At 44.0% G+C, this 14,258-nt stretch overlaps 1 protein-coding gene across 4 annotated transcripts in view; it reads right to left on the bottom strand.

Moving 5' to 3' along the window:
• The window catches only part of LOC116278393 (uncharacterized), a 58,883-nt gene extending 52,328 nt beyond the window's left edge, over positions 1-6,555 (bottom strand). Inside the window, exons 1-2 of one of the 4 annotated variants that reach the window (XM_072959033.1) lie at positions 6,354-6,555; positions 6,129-6,245 (exon numbers count right to left, since the gene is read on the bottom strand). In XM_072959033.1, coding sequence (XP_072815134.1) covers positions 6,129-6,245; positions 6,354-6,362 — 126 coding nt within the window. In that variant the 5' untranslated portion in view covers positions 6,363-6,555. The remainder of the gene's footprint in view (positions 1-6,128; positions 6,246-6,353) is intronic. The other 3 variants (XM_072959034.1, XM_072959035.1, XM_072959037.1) reach the window with 3 other exon arrangements.
• Between the last annotated feature and the right edge of the window lie 7,703 nt (positions 6,556-14,258).

Here is a 14,258-nt window from a genome sequence, read left to right on the forward strand (position 1 = left end):
TAAGGAAAGCAGATTTTGATAGACTCGGTGCCTGTTCCCTTTAAAGGACAACAAGTTGCCTGTGACAAGCACTTGGGAGATGCTTTCTTCTAATAAAGTCCATCTGCTTTCTCCTTCTGTGACCCACTGTCTAATGAGCTACTTTAGTTGGCCTGTCCTAGGGTTCACTCACAGCTTTCCCTAAATAATCTCAAAGTCGTTTTGCTGGAGCAAGTGGTATTTTCTAGGCAGCTCTCACCAAACAGCAGCATACTAATTAGGCTTCAGGTCTGGAGGCATCAAGGTCTCATTTCTGGCAAAGGATTTATGTGCCACGTGAGATAATGATGTTGAAATTTGCTCTCTTAGAAGATTTTGTCCTCATAGCAGAAGAACTCAGCACACTCAAATATTTATTTCTCATTCTCTGAGAACAACTCTTAAGGGCTTAGGGATCTCCTTGCAGTAAAATGAAGATCTGTTTTTTGGAAAACTGTAAAGCTGGGTTTTCAGGGGGTGTACTCTTTCATCTCATATATTTCATTTGTAACTAAAGGAAGTTACATGCTGCAATCAATCCTCCTCATCTGGGGGTCCCACATCCACAAATTCAAGCATGGATGGAAAATATTTGGAAAAAAATTTCCAGAAAGTTCCAACAAGAAAAACTTGAATCACATGAGGGTAACCACTTACATTACATTGTATTAACAAGTATTGACACAGAATTACATTGTATTAGGTATTATAGTTAATCTAGAGGAGATAAATTATGTGGAAGGATGTTCATAGCTTATGCAAATACTGTCCCATTTTATATAAGGGACCTGAGCATCCATGGATTTTGTTATCTCCTGGGGTCCTAGAACCAATCCCCTGAGTATACTGAAGGATGACTATCTATTCCAGAAAAGGTGGATCTGTAATTCAGCCCGCCATTTAGTATGAAAACTGACTTCTAAATTTGCACAGTGTTAGTGACTAGAAAAGGGATATCATTCTATACCAGGAAATACAGAGTGGGGTTCTGATGTCCTCCAGGGTTAGTGCTACTTGCAGAAGGGGAGATGTTAACTTTGGACTCTAACATCTAGATGTTTTAAATGAGCGTCCAAATGTCCAGAAATATACATAGAGCTTCCTGCTGTGCTTTGCTCATGATGCCTCTCTCTGATGTGTCTCATTTGATATTTTAGGAATTCATGATGATTGTCACCTTTGGTTTGGAGTTCATCATTCCCCTCTGATCAGCTGGCTGCTGCTGCGGGCACAGAGGATGGCAAGGAAGACTGAGATTTGCCCCAAAACCCTTCTGTGTTAAGGTGAGTATCAACGTCCGAAGTTGGATTTTTGACACACATCTTTTTTTCCTTCCGTCTCCTGTATTGCCACATCTAATGAATATCCAGAGCTAACCTCCAGACACTCTTGTGTTTTATTTCTTTAACTTTTTTATTGAGTTATAGTCATTTTACAATGTTGTGTCAATTTCCAGTGTAGAGCACAATTTTTCAGTTATAGACGAACATACATATATTCATTGTCACATTATTTTTCTCTGTGAGGGCACTCTTGTGTTTTGAAAGTGCTGACTCATTTACTCTTCATCACAACACTGAAAGGTAGGAATTTTTATTATTCCTGTTTTATAGATGAAGAAACTGGGGACAGAGGAGGGAAGCAAGTTGCTAAATGTCACTCCAGCAGTAAATGGTGGAGCTGGGATTGGAGCCAGGTGGTCTCACTCTAGAACACCCACTTCGGTCGAATTAAGTTGTACTGGAATAAGTGGCTCTCAACTGTTGCCCTGAATTTGGGGAGCACTGAATTCAGTAAATATAAAACCCCTTCCTGCTGTATAGTGTAAACAATATTCTTTTATTTTCTCGGTCAGCTGAATGTGTAACCATGTATTAGTCTTGGTAAATCATGTTGATTAGCATGCTACAAGAATACTTACAAGTTGGAAGGGTACAGCTCAGTGTTAGAGCACACGCATAGCATGCGTGAGATCCTGCGTTCAAACCAAAATACCTCCATTAAAGAGGAAAAAATAAGAAAAAACTCTTAAAAAATAAATATAAAAATATATCATAAAATTGAAAACCCTAGTCAATTACACCTCAGTTTTTTTTAATTAATCAATTTAATTTTCTTAAGTAAGTTGCCTACATCATGGCCCTTTCTCCCTAAATATTTCAGTGTGGATTTCCTAGAATAAGGATATTATTTTATACAAACGTCCATAAACTGGACACTAATACGATGCCTGTGCTCAGCCCCTGCTGGTGTTCTGGTTTTGCCAGTTGACCCAATAATGTCCTTGATAGCACTTCTTCGCCTCTAGTGTAGGGTCCAGTCTGCGGTTACCTGCTGCATTTAGTCCTCACTGTTCTTCAGTCTCCTCTCATCCCAAAAAGTTCCTCAGCCTTTCCTTCTCTTTTAAGACATCGGCATTTTTTAAAATTTGGCCTATTTTAAAAAGATAGAATGTTAGTCCTTTGGAAAAAAAGAAAAGAAAACCCTGCTGTCACTGTTGTTGGCAGTGTTGTCATTTACTGGCTCCGTTTGGGTTTCTTGCTCTTTTTTCTTTCCTTCTTCTTTGGCAGCCATTCAAATCCAAAGGCCAAAAGTCCTTGGCCAGGCTTCTTGTTTCAGCTATTTCCAGTCTGAGAAAGTGGGGGTTTTATTTACAAGCTAGTTCAGACTAGCTGCTTCATCAGCAGCAAGTTTTCCATTTGGTTTCGGAATTCAGGAATTGTTTTCTTTTTAATTTTTCATTATTATTCGGGGGGGCAGTAGGTAATTAAGTTTATTTTTTATTTATTCATTTCACTGCAGTCCTGGGGATTGAACCCAAGACACTCCGCCACAGAGCTATACCCTCCCTGCCCCAGGCATTGTTGAGTAATCTTTGTTTCCTCCTTTGCTCCTTTAATTCCTTAAGGAGGAAGTGGAGCTACCTCATCCTCAGGCACTGTGAAGAAGACTCCTTTGTTCCAGCCTTTATTCCAGGGCTGTGTGAGTGGAGCAGTGTCCTGGGTGTGGGGAGGCTGGTGGGCACCTCACACCTTCACCGGCACTCAGGTGATTTCATAGGGTGCACATTTCAAAAGAGTCACCATCCATTCAACCAAACATCATGGAAATGTGGCTGTGTGTGAGGTACTGGAATTACAACAATGAATCTGGTAAAACTGTAAGTTAAATCAATCTTAAAATACCTTGTGTGGCCTTCACCAAGCAACCTATTTGTTCTGTCCAGCTGTCTTTCTTCTGCTAGACCACTGCTCTACTTCTTTTTGGAAGCCCTTATAATAAGATGTCAAGGAAAGTGGGTAGAAACCACCAGCCTCCCTGGGGGTCCATCCAGCCCCAAGGCATATCCAGGGAAGGCACTTGATTTTCTTCCTCTGGAGATTTTCTTCCTCTTTTTGAATTCTCTGCTCAAGCAACACCATGAAGCACCGTAACCTGATGTGAAATTACTGCCCGACAGGTACTTCCTGTCCGATAAGGGGCCGGAACAGAACAATGCACAAGGCAGATGGTTTGGCCAAGATTCACTCAGCATCTCCAAACTACGGCCAGTTCACAGATGACGGCAGGAAGGTTCCATCCCAGACTTTGGTTTTAGTCCAATACCAGAGGTGATGCCAAGGTGTTTCTGGCCTCTGAGCTGAAAAGCAGGTTCTTTCCCAGATGCCTGCTGCCTTTCAACAGCTGTTTTCAGCACATCTCAGTCCTTTTGTCTTTCTTTTCCTGTCTCAGAGCCTCATGGGTCTTGGTAGAACACATGATTCTAAAGTCAACGTTATGTCATCTGTAACTCAGCCACCTTTGGACCTATCCATGGTGACCTTACAAGTTTAGTGTGGTATTGCTGAGCTGTTGTTGGAGTTTACTTAACCCTCCAGGCCTTTTCATCCCTTCAATACATTGCCTCTAGTAAATCAATTGCTTTGAAAGAAGATTTCATGGATCAGCATATAATGAATCTTTGTTAGAACAGAAACAAGATTTGTGCTTACATTTAGGATAACTATGTGTTTTTCACTCCCTTGTTTAATGGACATGTAATGGTCTGATTCATGATCCAGCTAAGTTGATGTCCTAGAGAAACATGTTCAAATACGGCTTTTCAGTATTAGGTTAGTAACCTTCACAGAGAAACCAAATGTCATAAGGAACCAAGTGTCACCTGTCCGAAGGTAGCAGACTGTCACTGATGACTTTTGAAGACCTTTCTAGGCCTGCTTAAGAGGTCCGCAGAAGTGATTGGTGTCCCCAGGTCAAGTGATAGAGTACAGTGTAAAGTGAACCCTGCAGTTTCCTTGTTCAACCTGCACAAAATGGCAAAGGAAAAAGTATCTCTCTCATATATCCATGACAACTATTCTGAATCTGGAAATGTGGAGAAGATCTCTTCAGACTTCATGTGTCTGTAAGATGTGATTACTCTGAACATGCCAGGTACACACCCAAACATTTTTAGAAGGTTTAAACCTTCAAGAAACTGTCGATGGAAATAAAATGCACATCCTAAAAGTTGAGAGTTATGTTTTATTCAGAGGACTTCCTGAGGACTTGAGCCCAGACACAGCCTCTCAGATCACTCCAAGACTGTTCCAAAGTGGCAAAGTAGAAGCCAGGATATATAGGAGTTTCTGCAACAAAGACCAGGTAGTAGGACCATCAAAAGACTGTCAATTGAAGAAAACCAGATATCTCAAGTGAAGCAATTTAGTGCTGTTCTATGTATGGAAAGGTTCAAAGGTCTGGGCTCATTGAAATCATTCCTTTGACATATACCTTAGCTATCTAGGGCCAGCATCCTGTTCTTCCACATCCTCAGTTCCCTCAGGGGGCACTACTGGGGTTGGCTGGAGAGGCCAGACTCCATGCTAAGTTCCTTCTGGTCACTGTCAGGGCTGGTGGTAGTTCCTGATGACTTGATGGCCAGAGCACCCTTTCTTTACTCATATGGCTGGCAATCTTTTTTATTCCTAGACTAATATTTCAGTGGACAGAGAAAAATAATATGCAAATACATATTTTTTTAAAAAAACAAGATAGGTGAAAAGGCCAAGATGGCACAGTAGAAGGGCACTCATAGCACATCCTCTCCCACAAATACACCATGCCTGACATCCATGGACCCACCCAGCCAATCAGAACACCTGCTGAACTTTGACAGAACATCGCCTTCTTCAAAAGACAAAATACGCCACGAATCTGGTAGGAGAAAAGGCAAAGAGAAGGAAGAAAAAGGAAAATAGTGTGGGACTCGTCCCGCAGGGAAGGAGCGGCAAAGGAGAAACAGCACTCAAGGATATTTAAGGAAGGACAAATCAGACATCCTTCTTTGCTAAAGTAAATCTCAGCAAAATGTAACCAGGACACCTAACTTGGAGCAATGATGTGATATCATGTGGTATTTTTCTTTCTCTGCCTGGCTTACTTCACTTAGTATGACAATCTCCAGGTCCATCCACATTGCTGTAAATGGTATTATTTTATTCATTTTTATGGCTGAATAGTATTCCATTGTACATACATCCCACAAAGAGAAAAAAATAAAAAAAGAACCAAACTTATCCCTGATTTACACCGGAAAGTCTCCAAGAGTACTTCAGAGGACTTTTCATAACCAGCACAGCTCTGGGCACATAACAGGCATTTAGTAAGTATTCCTGACAGGAGTGGTTCAGCTCTGATGCCCCTGGCAGGTTGCAATTCAAGTTCCCTGTGAATGTCACCAGGGCCCTATTGAAGGGAAACCAGAAGTGCTCGGGGAAAAGATGCTGGGAAATGTAGTCCAGCCTCGCCAAGAATACAAAACTGGTTCCAGTCTGTAGCCTCAAAGGTTAAGAAAGATCAGCTGAAGCTATTAGTCCTGGGGTTAGTAAATTACAACTCCAAGAAAATGTGGGCTCTTTCAGTAATTTACCAAGCCCAGGCACATCATGGATAAAGTCTGATTGGAAGGTTTTGTAAAGTTATTCCTTTGTTGGTAAAAGAAGAGAGCCATTGGAGGAAAGGGATTTGTTTGTTTGTTTCTTCCACCCCAGCTTTCTCCATTTCTCCCAGCCACTGCCTCCTGCCTTTGAAAGCTGTCATGCTGCGCATTCCTGCATTGACCACCTTACCGCCATAAAAACGACATGCCACATGCTGGGGTTGGCAGAGTAGAAAGACAGAAAGAGCCTGGGCTTTGTCGAGATGGTTGAGCAGCTGGACCAGTCCTGGCTTTTCACCTGCAGACTCTGTGAGATAACCAAGTGTGTTTAGAATTCAGCCTCTGTAAACCAAGCATCCTGTTACTTGCAGCAAAAGCCACTCCTAGCTTAGAGACCCCCCTTAATCTTACTTACCAGTTCCATGCCTCAAGGAACTTCAATGCAGATTTTGACTTCAACAGTTCTAAAAGCTGTGCTCAATTCTTCCTCAAGATTGTTGTTTGTTTTCTTTTTTCAATAAAAAGATTGCTTCAAAAGTTCTGTATTTGATATATGCATTTTTTAAGACATTTCCTGTATAAGCGGCATCATATTTATCACAGAGGGAAGCACCACTCTGTAGTGTTACGACAGGCAGAGTAATCAGGCTTGCTGCATAATGTGACAGTCGATTCCCAGCAGATGATCAGTTCTTATATGGAATAACTAGAATACATAAAGTTTAAACGGTCATGAAATGAGATCACATATCTAGCCATACCAACTTTGCACAGACAAGAAAACATCCACGTAGATATGTTATATTCCACTTTTAAAGAATTAAATCAGAGCAGACCAATTCAAGACAAACTGTATCGTACCAACCAACCAAAGCCGCAGGGTTGACAAAGATAAGGCTTGCCAACTTATACTAACTCTTTACAAAATAAGTTCCATGGTTCATTTTCTAACAGCTGGTATAATAAAGATTTAAAACTCTGAATAAGATGGAGAAGGTTGTTTCCATCTGTGGTCATTACCTGATCCCGCTGATTTCAGCTGCCAAGACCAACTCCATAGGGCACATTTTTTTATCTTCAAAAATCATTTATTGTAGAATATTTCAAACCCAGAGAAGAGTAGAGAAAATAATATAACATCCATCCATGTATTCATTGCTGATATTTGACAAATGTTAACATTTTGCTATTTGCTTTGGATGTTTTAAAAATAAAACTTTACAGAAACACTAAACATCTGTAAGTGTTCCACACAATCTTGTCTCCTTATTTTTAAAGTGGTTTTCATCATGCATGTCTTGGCAAAATTAGAGCACCTGCACATCTCATATTCAGGAAGCTGCCATGCAGAAGTCTGTCTTCAAAACGTACTTAACATACTTGGTTAGTAGAGTTAAGCAGCAGTGCTACTTGGCCAACACAATCCACTTGGCTCCATTCTAACGCTTGATAATCCACATTTTGTAGAACTCCCCAAACCATTAAGACCACCTTTTTCTTCCTTTGTCTCAGCAAGTCTTCCGGTTAACTATGGATCTTGCAAGTTTTAAGTGGCATTATCGGATTCCTGGAAACAATGCCTGAGGCAACCCTCAAGGCTCATTAAGATTCTGGTCACCAGTGTCAAGGTGTGTGTTGGGGGCAATTCTCCAACACCAACTGTGTGTCCTACCATTCAACTGAATTCTGACACTGTCTACCTGGCGATAGCATCAGATCCCACAGTTCAGTCCTGCAAGACTGCCATCCCCCCACCCTCCAATCCCAATTTTAGATGCCGTTCACAAGTCCAGGTTGTCACTTCAGCTTATGACTAATCAGCTCTAGGCTGGAGGTTCCAAAGACCCCTTCCTCTGGTTAGTTTAATTGGCTAAGAGCAGCTCACAGAACTGGGAGATATTTTACTCACTAGATTGCTGGTTTACTACAAAAGGATATAACTTAGGAAGAGCCAGATGGAGGAGACTCATAGAACAAGGTGTGGGGAACGGGCTCAGAGCCTCCATGCCCTTTCTGAGTGCACCACCCTCCCCAGGTCTCCATGTTTTCATTAACCTGGAAGCTTTCTGAACCCTGTCCTCTTGGGTTTTTCATGAAGGTTCCATCAGCTAGGCATGATTGATTAAATCATTGACCATTGTTGATTGAACTCAATCAGCCACCTCTCTAGGGGTGGGACTGAAAGTTCCTACCCTATAACCATATGTTTGGCTACCCTGGCAACCAGCCTCCATCCTTAGGTTACCTAGAGACTTTTTAAGTCACTCTATGAACAACAAGAGACATCTTTTTGGAGAAATGATGTTCGCAGAGCCCCTGGGAGTTGGAACAGTAAAGGAGGGGCCCCTGGACGGAGCTCCAGTCATGGGGGGAAATCAAAGACGAAGTGCCAAAGATGGGAGGAAGATGGGAGGCCATATCCTGACCTCTCTTTCCTCCATTTTCCAATCTCCTGCCCCTATTTCCCAACCATTGAACCCAATCAGACAGCATACGGAAGGAGAGCCTGGGGCGATGCAAGACACAGAGCAGAGCAGAGGAAGGTGGAGAAGGAATCTGTTGGAAGTTGTTGGAGAGGAGCCGGCAGATGGAGATCATCTTGTAGAGGTGTTGTCTGGTATGAAGAACTGCTTTCAAAAAGAAAAAAAAATTCAGTAACTGCCATTGTATGGATTTGGGACAGATTATTCCATCAGGCATGTGCTAGGCAGGAAATCACAGCTCAGAAGGAGATCCATGCAAGGTCCCGTGTCTGACTCTGGAGAAGATGGGCTTGGGTGGTGCTTCTGGAGGAGAGGCTGTGGAGGTTTGCAGCCAGGCTTCTGGTATCATGTGTGACCTATCAGCATCTAACTTTTTGTCACTTCCGAGTTGGTCCCCTGCCCTGCCTGGCAGGGGCGTGGAGGATTCTCCTGGCATGTCTCTATCCCTGGCTGGTGAGGCTTATTACTACGGTTTAGGAAGGTGGTGAGAGCAGGGTTTACTCCGAGTAGGTTTGGAAAACAACTTTCCAGCACAGGCTGGAAAGCTCTGTTAAGAGGTCCTAGTCCTGATAGGGCCACCCAGGCATGTCCACACCATTAGAAGCCGCAGAGAAGGAGAAGCTCATTTTATCTGTGGAGAGTAGACCTTAGTGCCCTTAGAAAGTCCTTCAGCTTTGCAGAGGTAACTACAACACTAACACCACGATCCCCCTTCTTCTGTGTATCTCTCCCAGGAAGGACAAGGTGCTCCTCTTGGGAAGCTAGAATCCTTTAAAATGTCCTTCAAATCCCAGGATATGAACTTATTCCTGCCACTTTAGTAGGTCTCCTTCTGTCTTTATTGCCACTTTTCTGTCCCTCCTGAACTACTACCAAGGACTTGTTACTGGTTTTGATGACTCTGATGTGGTCCTTTGTCTCCTCCTCCAAGCTGCAACTAGAGAGATCTTCTCAAAATGCAAGTTTCACTAAAGCACGTCCTTGCTTAAAACCCATCAACACTTGACCATTGAAGATTCTAGCAGATGCCCTACCACCAGGCCATCACCCTCATTCTCACTCAACATTTCCTGGGTCAGCTCACCCCTGACCACACACATACCACCCACCACCACACACCACTTATTTTTGTGTTTCAACTCTACTGGGCATCTCGCCTTCTTCTCTAAGGATATATGGCCCCTTGAATTTTCTGACTGGGGGTATCGTGATGGAAAGACCTATTTCATTCCCCTGGGTTTCTTTTATAAACATTTTGGAAGAAAACTGCCTGAAATGTTTGCTACAAATGAAGCGTGTGGTCTTCTCATTAGCTTCTTTCTTTCTTTCAGTCTTCCTAAAAGGAGTCTCGTAAGTCATATGTGGGCTTTACTGCGGGTGCAGAATAATGAAGCCCACCTCCTGATTTAGCAACACTCCTGGGCTTTCTCCCCCTCTCACTATAGGGCACACATGCTGTGCCTGAGATCAGATCGAGGCAGAGGCTTGGAAACCAGAGCTGTCCTGTTGATGCCTTCAAGTGGAAAGGCCAGAGCAAAGTGATGCATTCAGAGAGCTTTCTCAAATATCAGCAGGGAAAGGAGATTAGAATGTCAAGACACAGGGTTCAGACTGACACTTTATTTGATTATTATTAACTATGTAACAAGAAAGTAAAGAGGGAACTCTTGTATTAATATATAATAAGGACTTCTGGTTCATAAAATAAATTATTTGGGAGCCTCAAAAATTTAGTGTTTTTTTTTTTTAGTTAGTTTTAGTTTAGTTTTTTTTTTAGTTATAAAACCTTCAGGAGCTACACACTATTCGAGGTGCTGGGGTGTGGAAAAGTGAAAAAGACAAAATCTTTTTTGAAAAGAGCTACAAAAGACAAGAAAAAAAGACAATGTCTTTGCTGTCATGGGACAGGATTGGGAGAAAGTAGACGAATAATTATACAGTGTTGGGTCAGTTAATGATGAGAGATGGGATGGAAAATAAAGTAGAAGTGAAATGACGGTTAGTAAGTAGTGAGTAAGTAAGTAAGAAGTAAGATGGGGCAGACAGATTATTTATAAGGGATACTCAGGAAAAGCCTCTTCCAGGAAACGAAGTGGGTTCAAAGACCTGGCTGTAGTGATGGAGGAGGCCGCGGAAATATTTAGGGAAGTAGCATGCTGGGAAAGGGAACAGCAGGGGCCAAGGCCTTGAGATGTTCAGGGAAGGACGAGGAGGCCAGCGTGGCCACAGGCCACGAGCAGGAACGGTGAGAAACAGGACCGGAGACACAGCCGGGGCTGAGGTCCCCATGGCCTGGAGGGCCATGGTAAGGATTTCAGATGCTATTGGGTCAAGGGAAGCCATTGGAGGATTGAGAGCAAGGAGGGACGTGTTTAGCTGATGTTCTCAGAGGATGGCTCTGGCTTCTGTGCGTGGACAGTTGACCCCGGGGACAAGAGAGGAGAAGGGACGCAGGGGCGCCAATAAGGAGGATGTTACAGGCCAAGGTTCCTAGACTCATTATTCATTAACGCCCCAAGTAGAAACAATCCAATGTCCATCAGCTGGTGCGTGGAGAGACACAATATTATGTATTCATACATGGGAATACTATTTGGCAGTTAAGAGGGACAAACTGTGGATTCAGGTTACAACATGCTTGAACCTGAAAGATGTCAGAAACCGAGGACCACATATTGCATGATTCCACTTATATGCAACCCAGAGAAGGCAAAGCTGTGCAGACTGAAGATGGACGACGGCCTGAAGACTTCTACAACCCCAAGCAACACTGCTTACGAGAAGAGGGAGCAAGAATGGATGGCTGCTAAATAAGCTAGTAATGAGAGAAAGGTCCACCCACAACCTAGTGATGAGAGAAAGGTCCATCGCACTTACAGCAGACGGGAAGCTGATGAGAAGCAGGCGGCGTCGCCGGGCTGAGTGCTGGAAAGCCCTAAGAATTAGAGGAAGCAGATACCTAAGAAGCCAGGCGTGAGGTCAGGCTGACAACTAGGGGATTATTTGAAACTTTTTCCGAGAAGCAATTAGATCCAGCATCCTCTACACTATCCACGCTATCCTACAGAGTCAGCAATTATCCCCAATATAAAGCAAGAGACAAATACTTCTTAACAGTTGAAACTGACAGCCTTTAAACTCAGACTCAGTGACTAGAACAGGGCCAGGAGAGATGGAGAACCGAATACAGGAGAATTATGTAAAAAGTCTACTCATAGAATGATGAGAACATCTACCAGCCTCAGAATTCTGGGAGCGAGGCTGCGGAAACTAAATCCTTCTGCACAGCCAGAGAAAAGACCTACCCACAGGGACGTTCACTTCCCGAAGGAAAAGCCAGGTGGCCACTCGTTTACCATACAATGAAGTCAATAGGTTCCACTGATGTAGACTTTAGTTAGTTATTTAGCGCTTCACTCTTAAATACGAGCAGGAGAGAATCACCAGACCTCTGAAGGAAACTTCTGATACAAGAAGAAAACAAAGAAAGAAAATCAGCCGGAAGGAAAAATAATGCAAAGAGTTTCAAAGTTTAATTTCTTTAATTGCAAAATCGTGGCAGCCATCACTGCATGGCTTTTGAAGCCTAAAATATTTACCATCCGGCCCTTTGCAGGACGAGTTAGCTGCTCCCTGCTCTAGACCATCACAGTCTAAGGGAGGACACATTTGCAGTTTTCCTCCTGAGACCCAGTACCCTTCATTTCCAGTAAAAGCAAGTGGGACACCCACATGGACTGGGGTGGAAATTCCACCCCTAGAATGCCAGCTCCCACAGGGCCCGGAGTCTGCCCTGTCACCGCCAGGACCCAGCCCAGTACCTGGCATCTCAGAGATGTCCAGTAAGTGCTTCTGTTTGAACCTTCGAGCCATAGGAAGCATCAGGTACCCTAACCACCATACAGGGATGGAGACCCCAGAGAAACAGTAATAGAAGCATGTGCAGGAAGACCTCAAACACAGGAAGGAACCACCTTCATTGGGTTTTTATTACGTGCCAGGCACCATTACGGTGCTTTCTAGCTTTTGTTTTATTTACTCTTTCTAACAACCCTTTATAAATGAAGCAATCCTGCTTGCGTTTTACAACTGAGGGAACCGAGTTTCAGTGAAGTCAAATAATTTTCCAAACGCTGTACCTCTAAGAGATGGAGGAGCTAAGATTCAAGCACCGGTCTTCCTGGGACCAAAGTTCAGGTTTTTTTTTTTTTTTCTCTATACCACAGGACTTGTTAAAACCTTACCCAACGTAAGCCACCTAGTTGTATCATTATTTTCATCATCACTGTTAAAAACCTCATTAGTGCACAGACCAATGCGAAGGGGTCGACATGGATGGCCATTGTCATCACTTTGTGGAGTCCTGCAGGCCTCATTGCCAAGGCTCTTCCTTGATAGAGCCACCCTGAAAACCTGGAGCAACACAGGGCAGCTCCTCGGGATGTGTGACTAGTGACTTGGCCACCAGCGCCCCAGGATCTAGCCGGGGATCGCAGTAGGGGGTGGCCATTTTGCTTGTCCGGCCATAATTCTCATTTCAGGGCCTGAGTGGTGTGAGTCCACACACGGGGCTTCCCGTGCCCTAGTGGAGTGTGTCAGGGAGCTGGTTAACACAGCTCTCCAGGTCTGTCTGTGCGCCTTTCGCAAGCTCCCAGGTGCTGCTGGTACCACTGGTCCTTTGATGAGCAAGTCTAAGGAAAAGACTTCCCTTTTCATTTCAGTGGCTCCGATCGGCCTTCCCACCCACCCCAAACCTGCGGTGGCCTCCCCATCAGGCTTTCGTGCAGCCTAAGGAGCGGTGGGAGCTGCTCCCACTGACCTCTCAGTGACGTTTGACAGTCTTGGTCATGCTGCCTTCATGAATCCCTTCTGCCCCTCGGGCGTCTGAGAGGGGCCTCCCTCCCCCTCCTCTCCTGCTTCTCAGACTCCTCTCTCTCTCTCTCTCTCTGGCGGCCTCTTTTCTTCTATTTACGCACCCCTTTAACTTTGGGGTTCACGACTCTCTTCTCACCCAACCTGGGGAGCAACCATGCCCACTCCTCCCACCTCATCCCTCCTGATCTAGCCATGGTCTCTTTTCAGGGGGGACCCCAGCCAGATCCTCCAGTCTTTGCTGGAGGCTGGCAGCTCCCGTAGGAGGCTGGTGTGAGTAGGGTCAGAGGAGAGCAGCCAACCCAGACTCAATTGGGTTCGATGTGATACTTTATGTAACCACAATCATAATTCATCGTAATGCCAATTAGGGAGCACTCTCTACTGGTGCTCATGCAAACACTGTGATTTCTCGTGACCTTGGCAAGTTGAGTGTTTGACTACAACTTGTGAATTCTGGAGGACTCAGGGGCCTTGTGGACACAGTACTGCTCTTGCATACAAATCTGCACAGGACATAAATCACCCTATTTGAAAAATAGGTGGCCTGGTCAGAAAACGGTCAAGCTTTCCCAAGTTTCCAAGTCATCGGGACAAATTACCAAAAACTACCTCCCACAGGGCATAGTTTGGATAATTTTCATTCACTGGTTTTCCCTTGTTATATATTAGGATATATCCTACAGGTGTTGTGTTTTCAGTGGCCCTAAATGGCTTTCTGTCTTCTGCGTGTGGTTGTTAACATACAGAATATGCCAGCCTAGGGCACGGGTACACACTGACATGGTTTTTAACTCTGGTTCAACCTCAGAGCTGGTTTAGTAAATCACCCTTCCCTGAAGATTCGTACATCGCTGCGAAGGTATCATCTTTGCAGTGTTTTTAAGCCTGGGCAGGATGAGTTGTGTCCAGGATGCAAGATTTCAGCATCCAGAGATGAACAAGGGGAGGGAACACAGCGTTTC

Source organism: Vicugna pacos, chromosome 4 (assembly GCF_048564905.1).
Source record: "Vicugna pacos chromosome 4, VicPac4, whole genome shotgun sequence".
Taxonomy (NCBI): Eukaryota; Metazoa; Chordata; class Mammalia; order Artiodactyla; family Camelidae; genus Vicugna; species Vicugna pacos.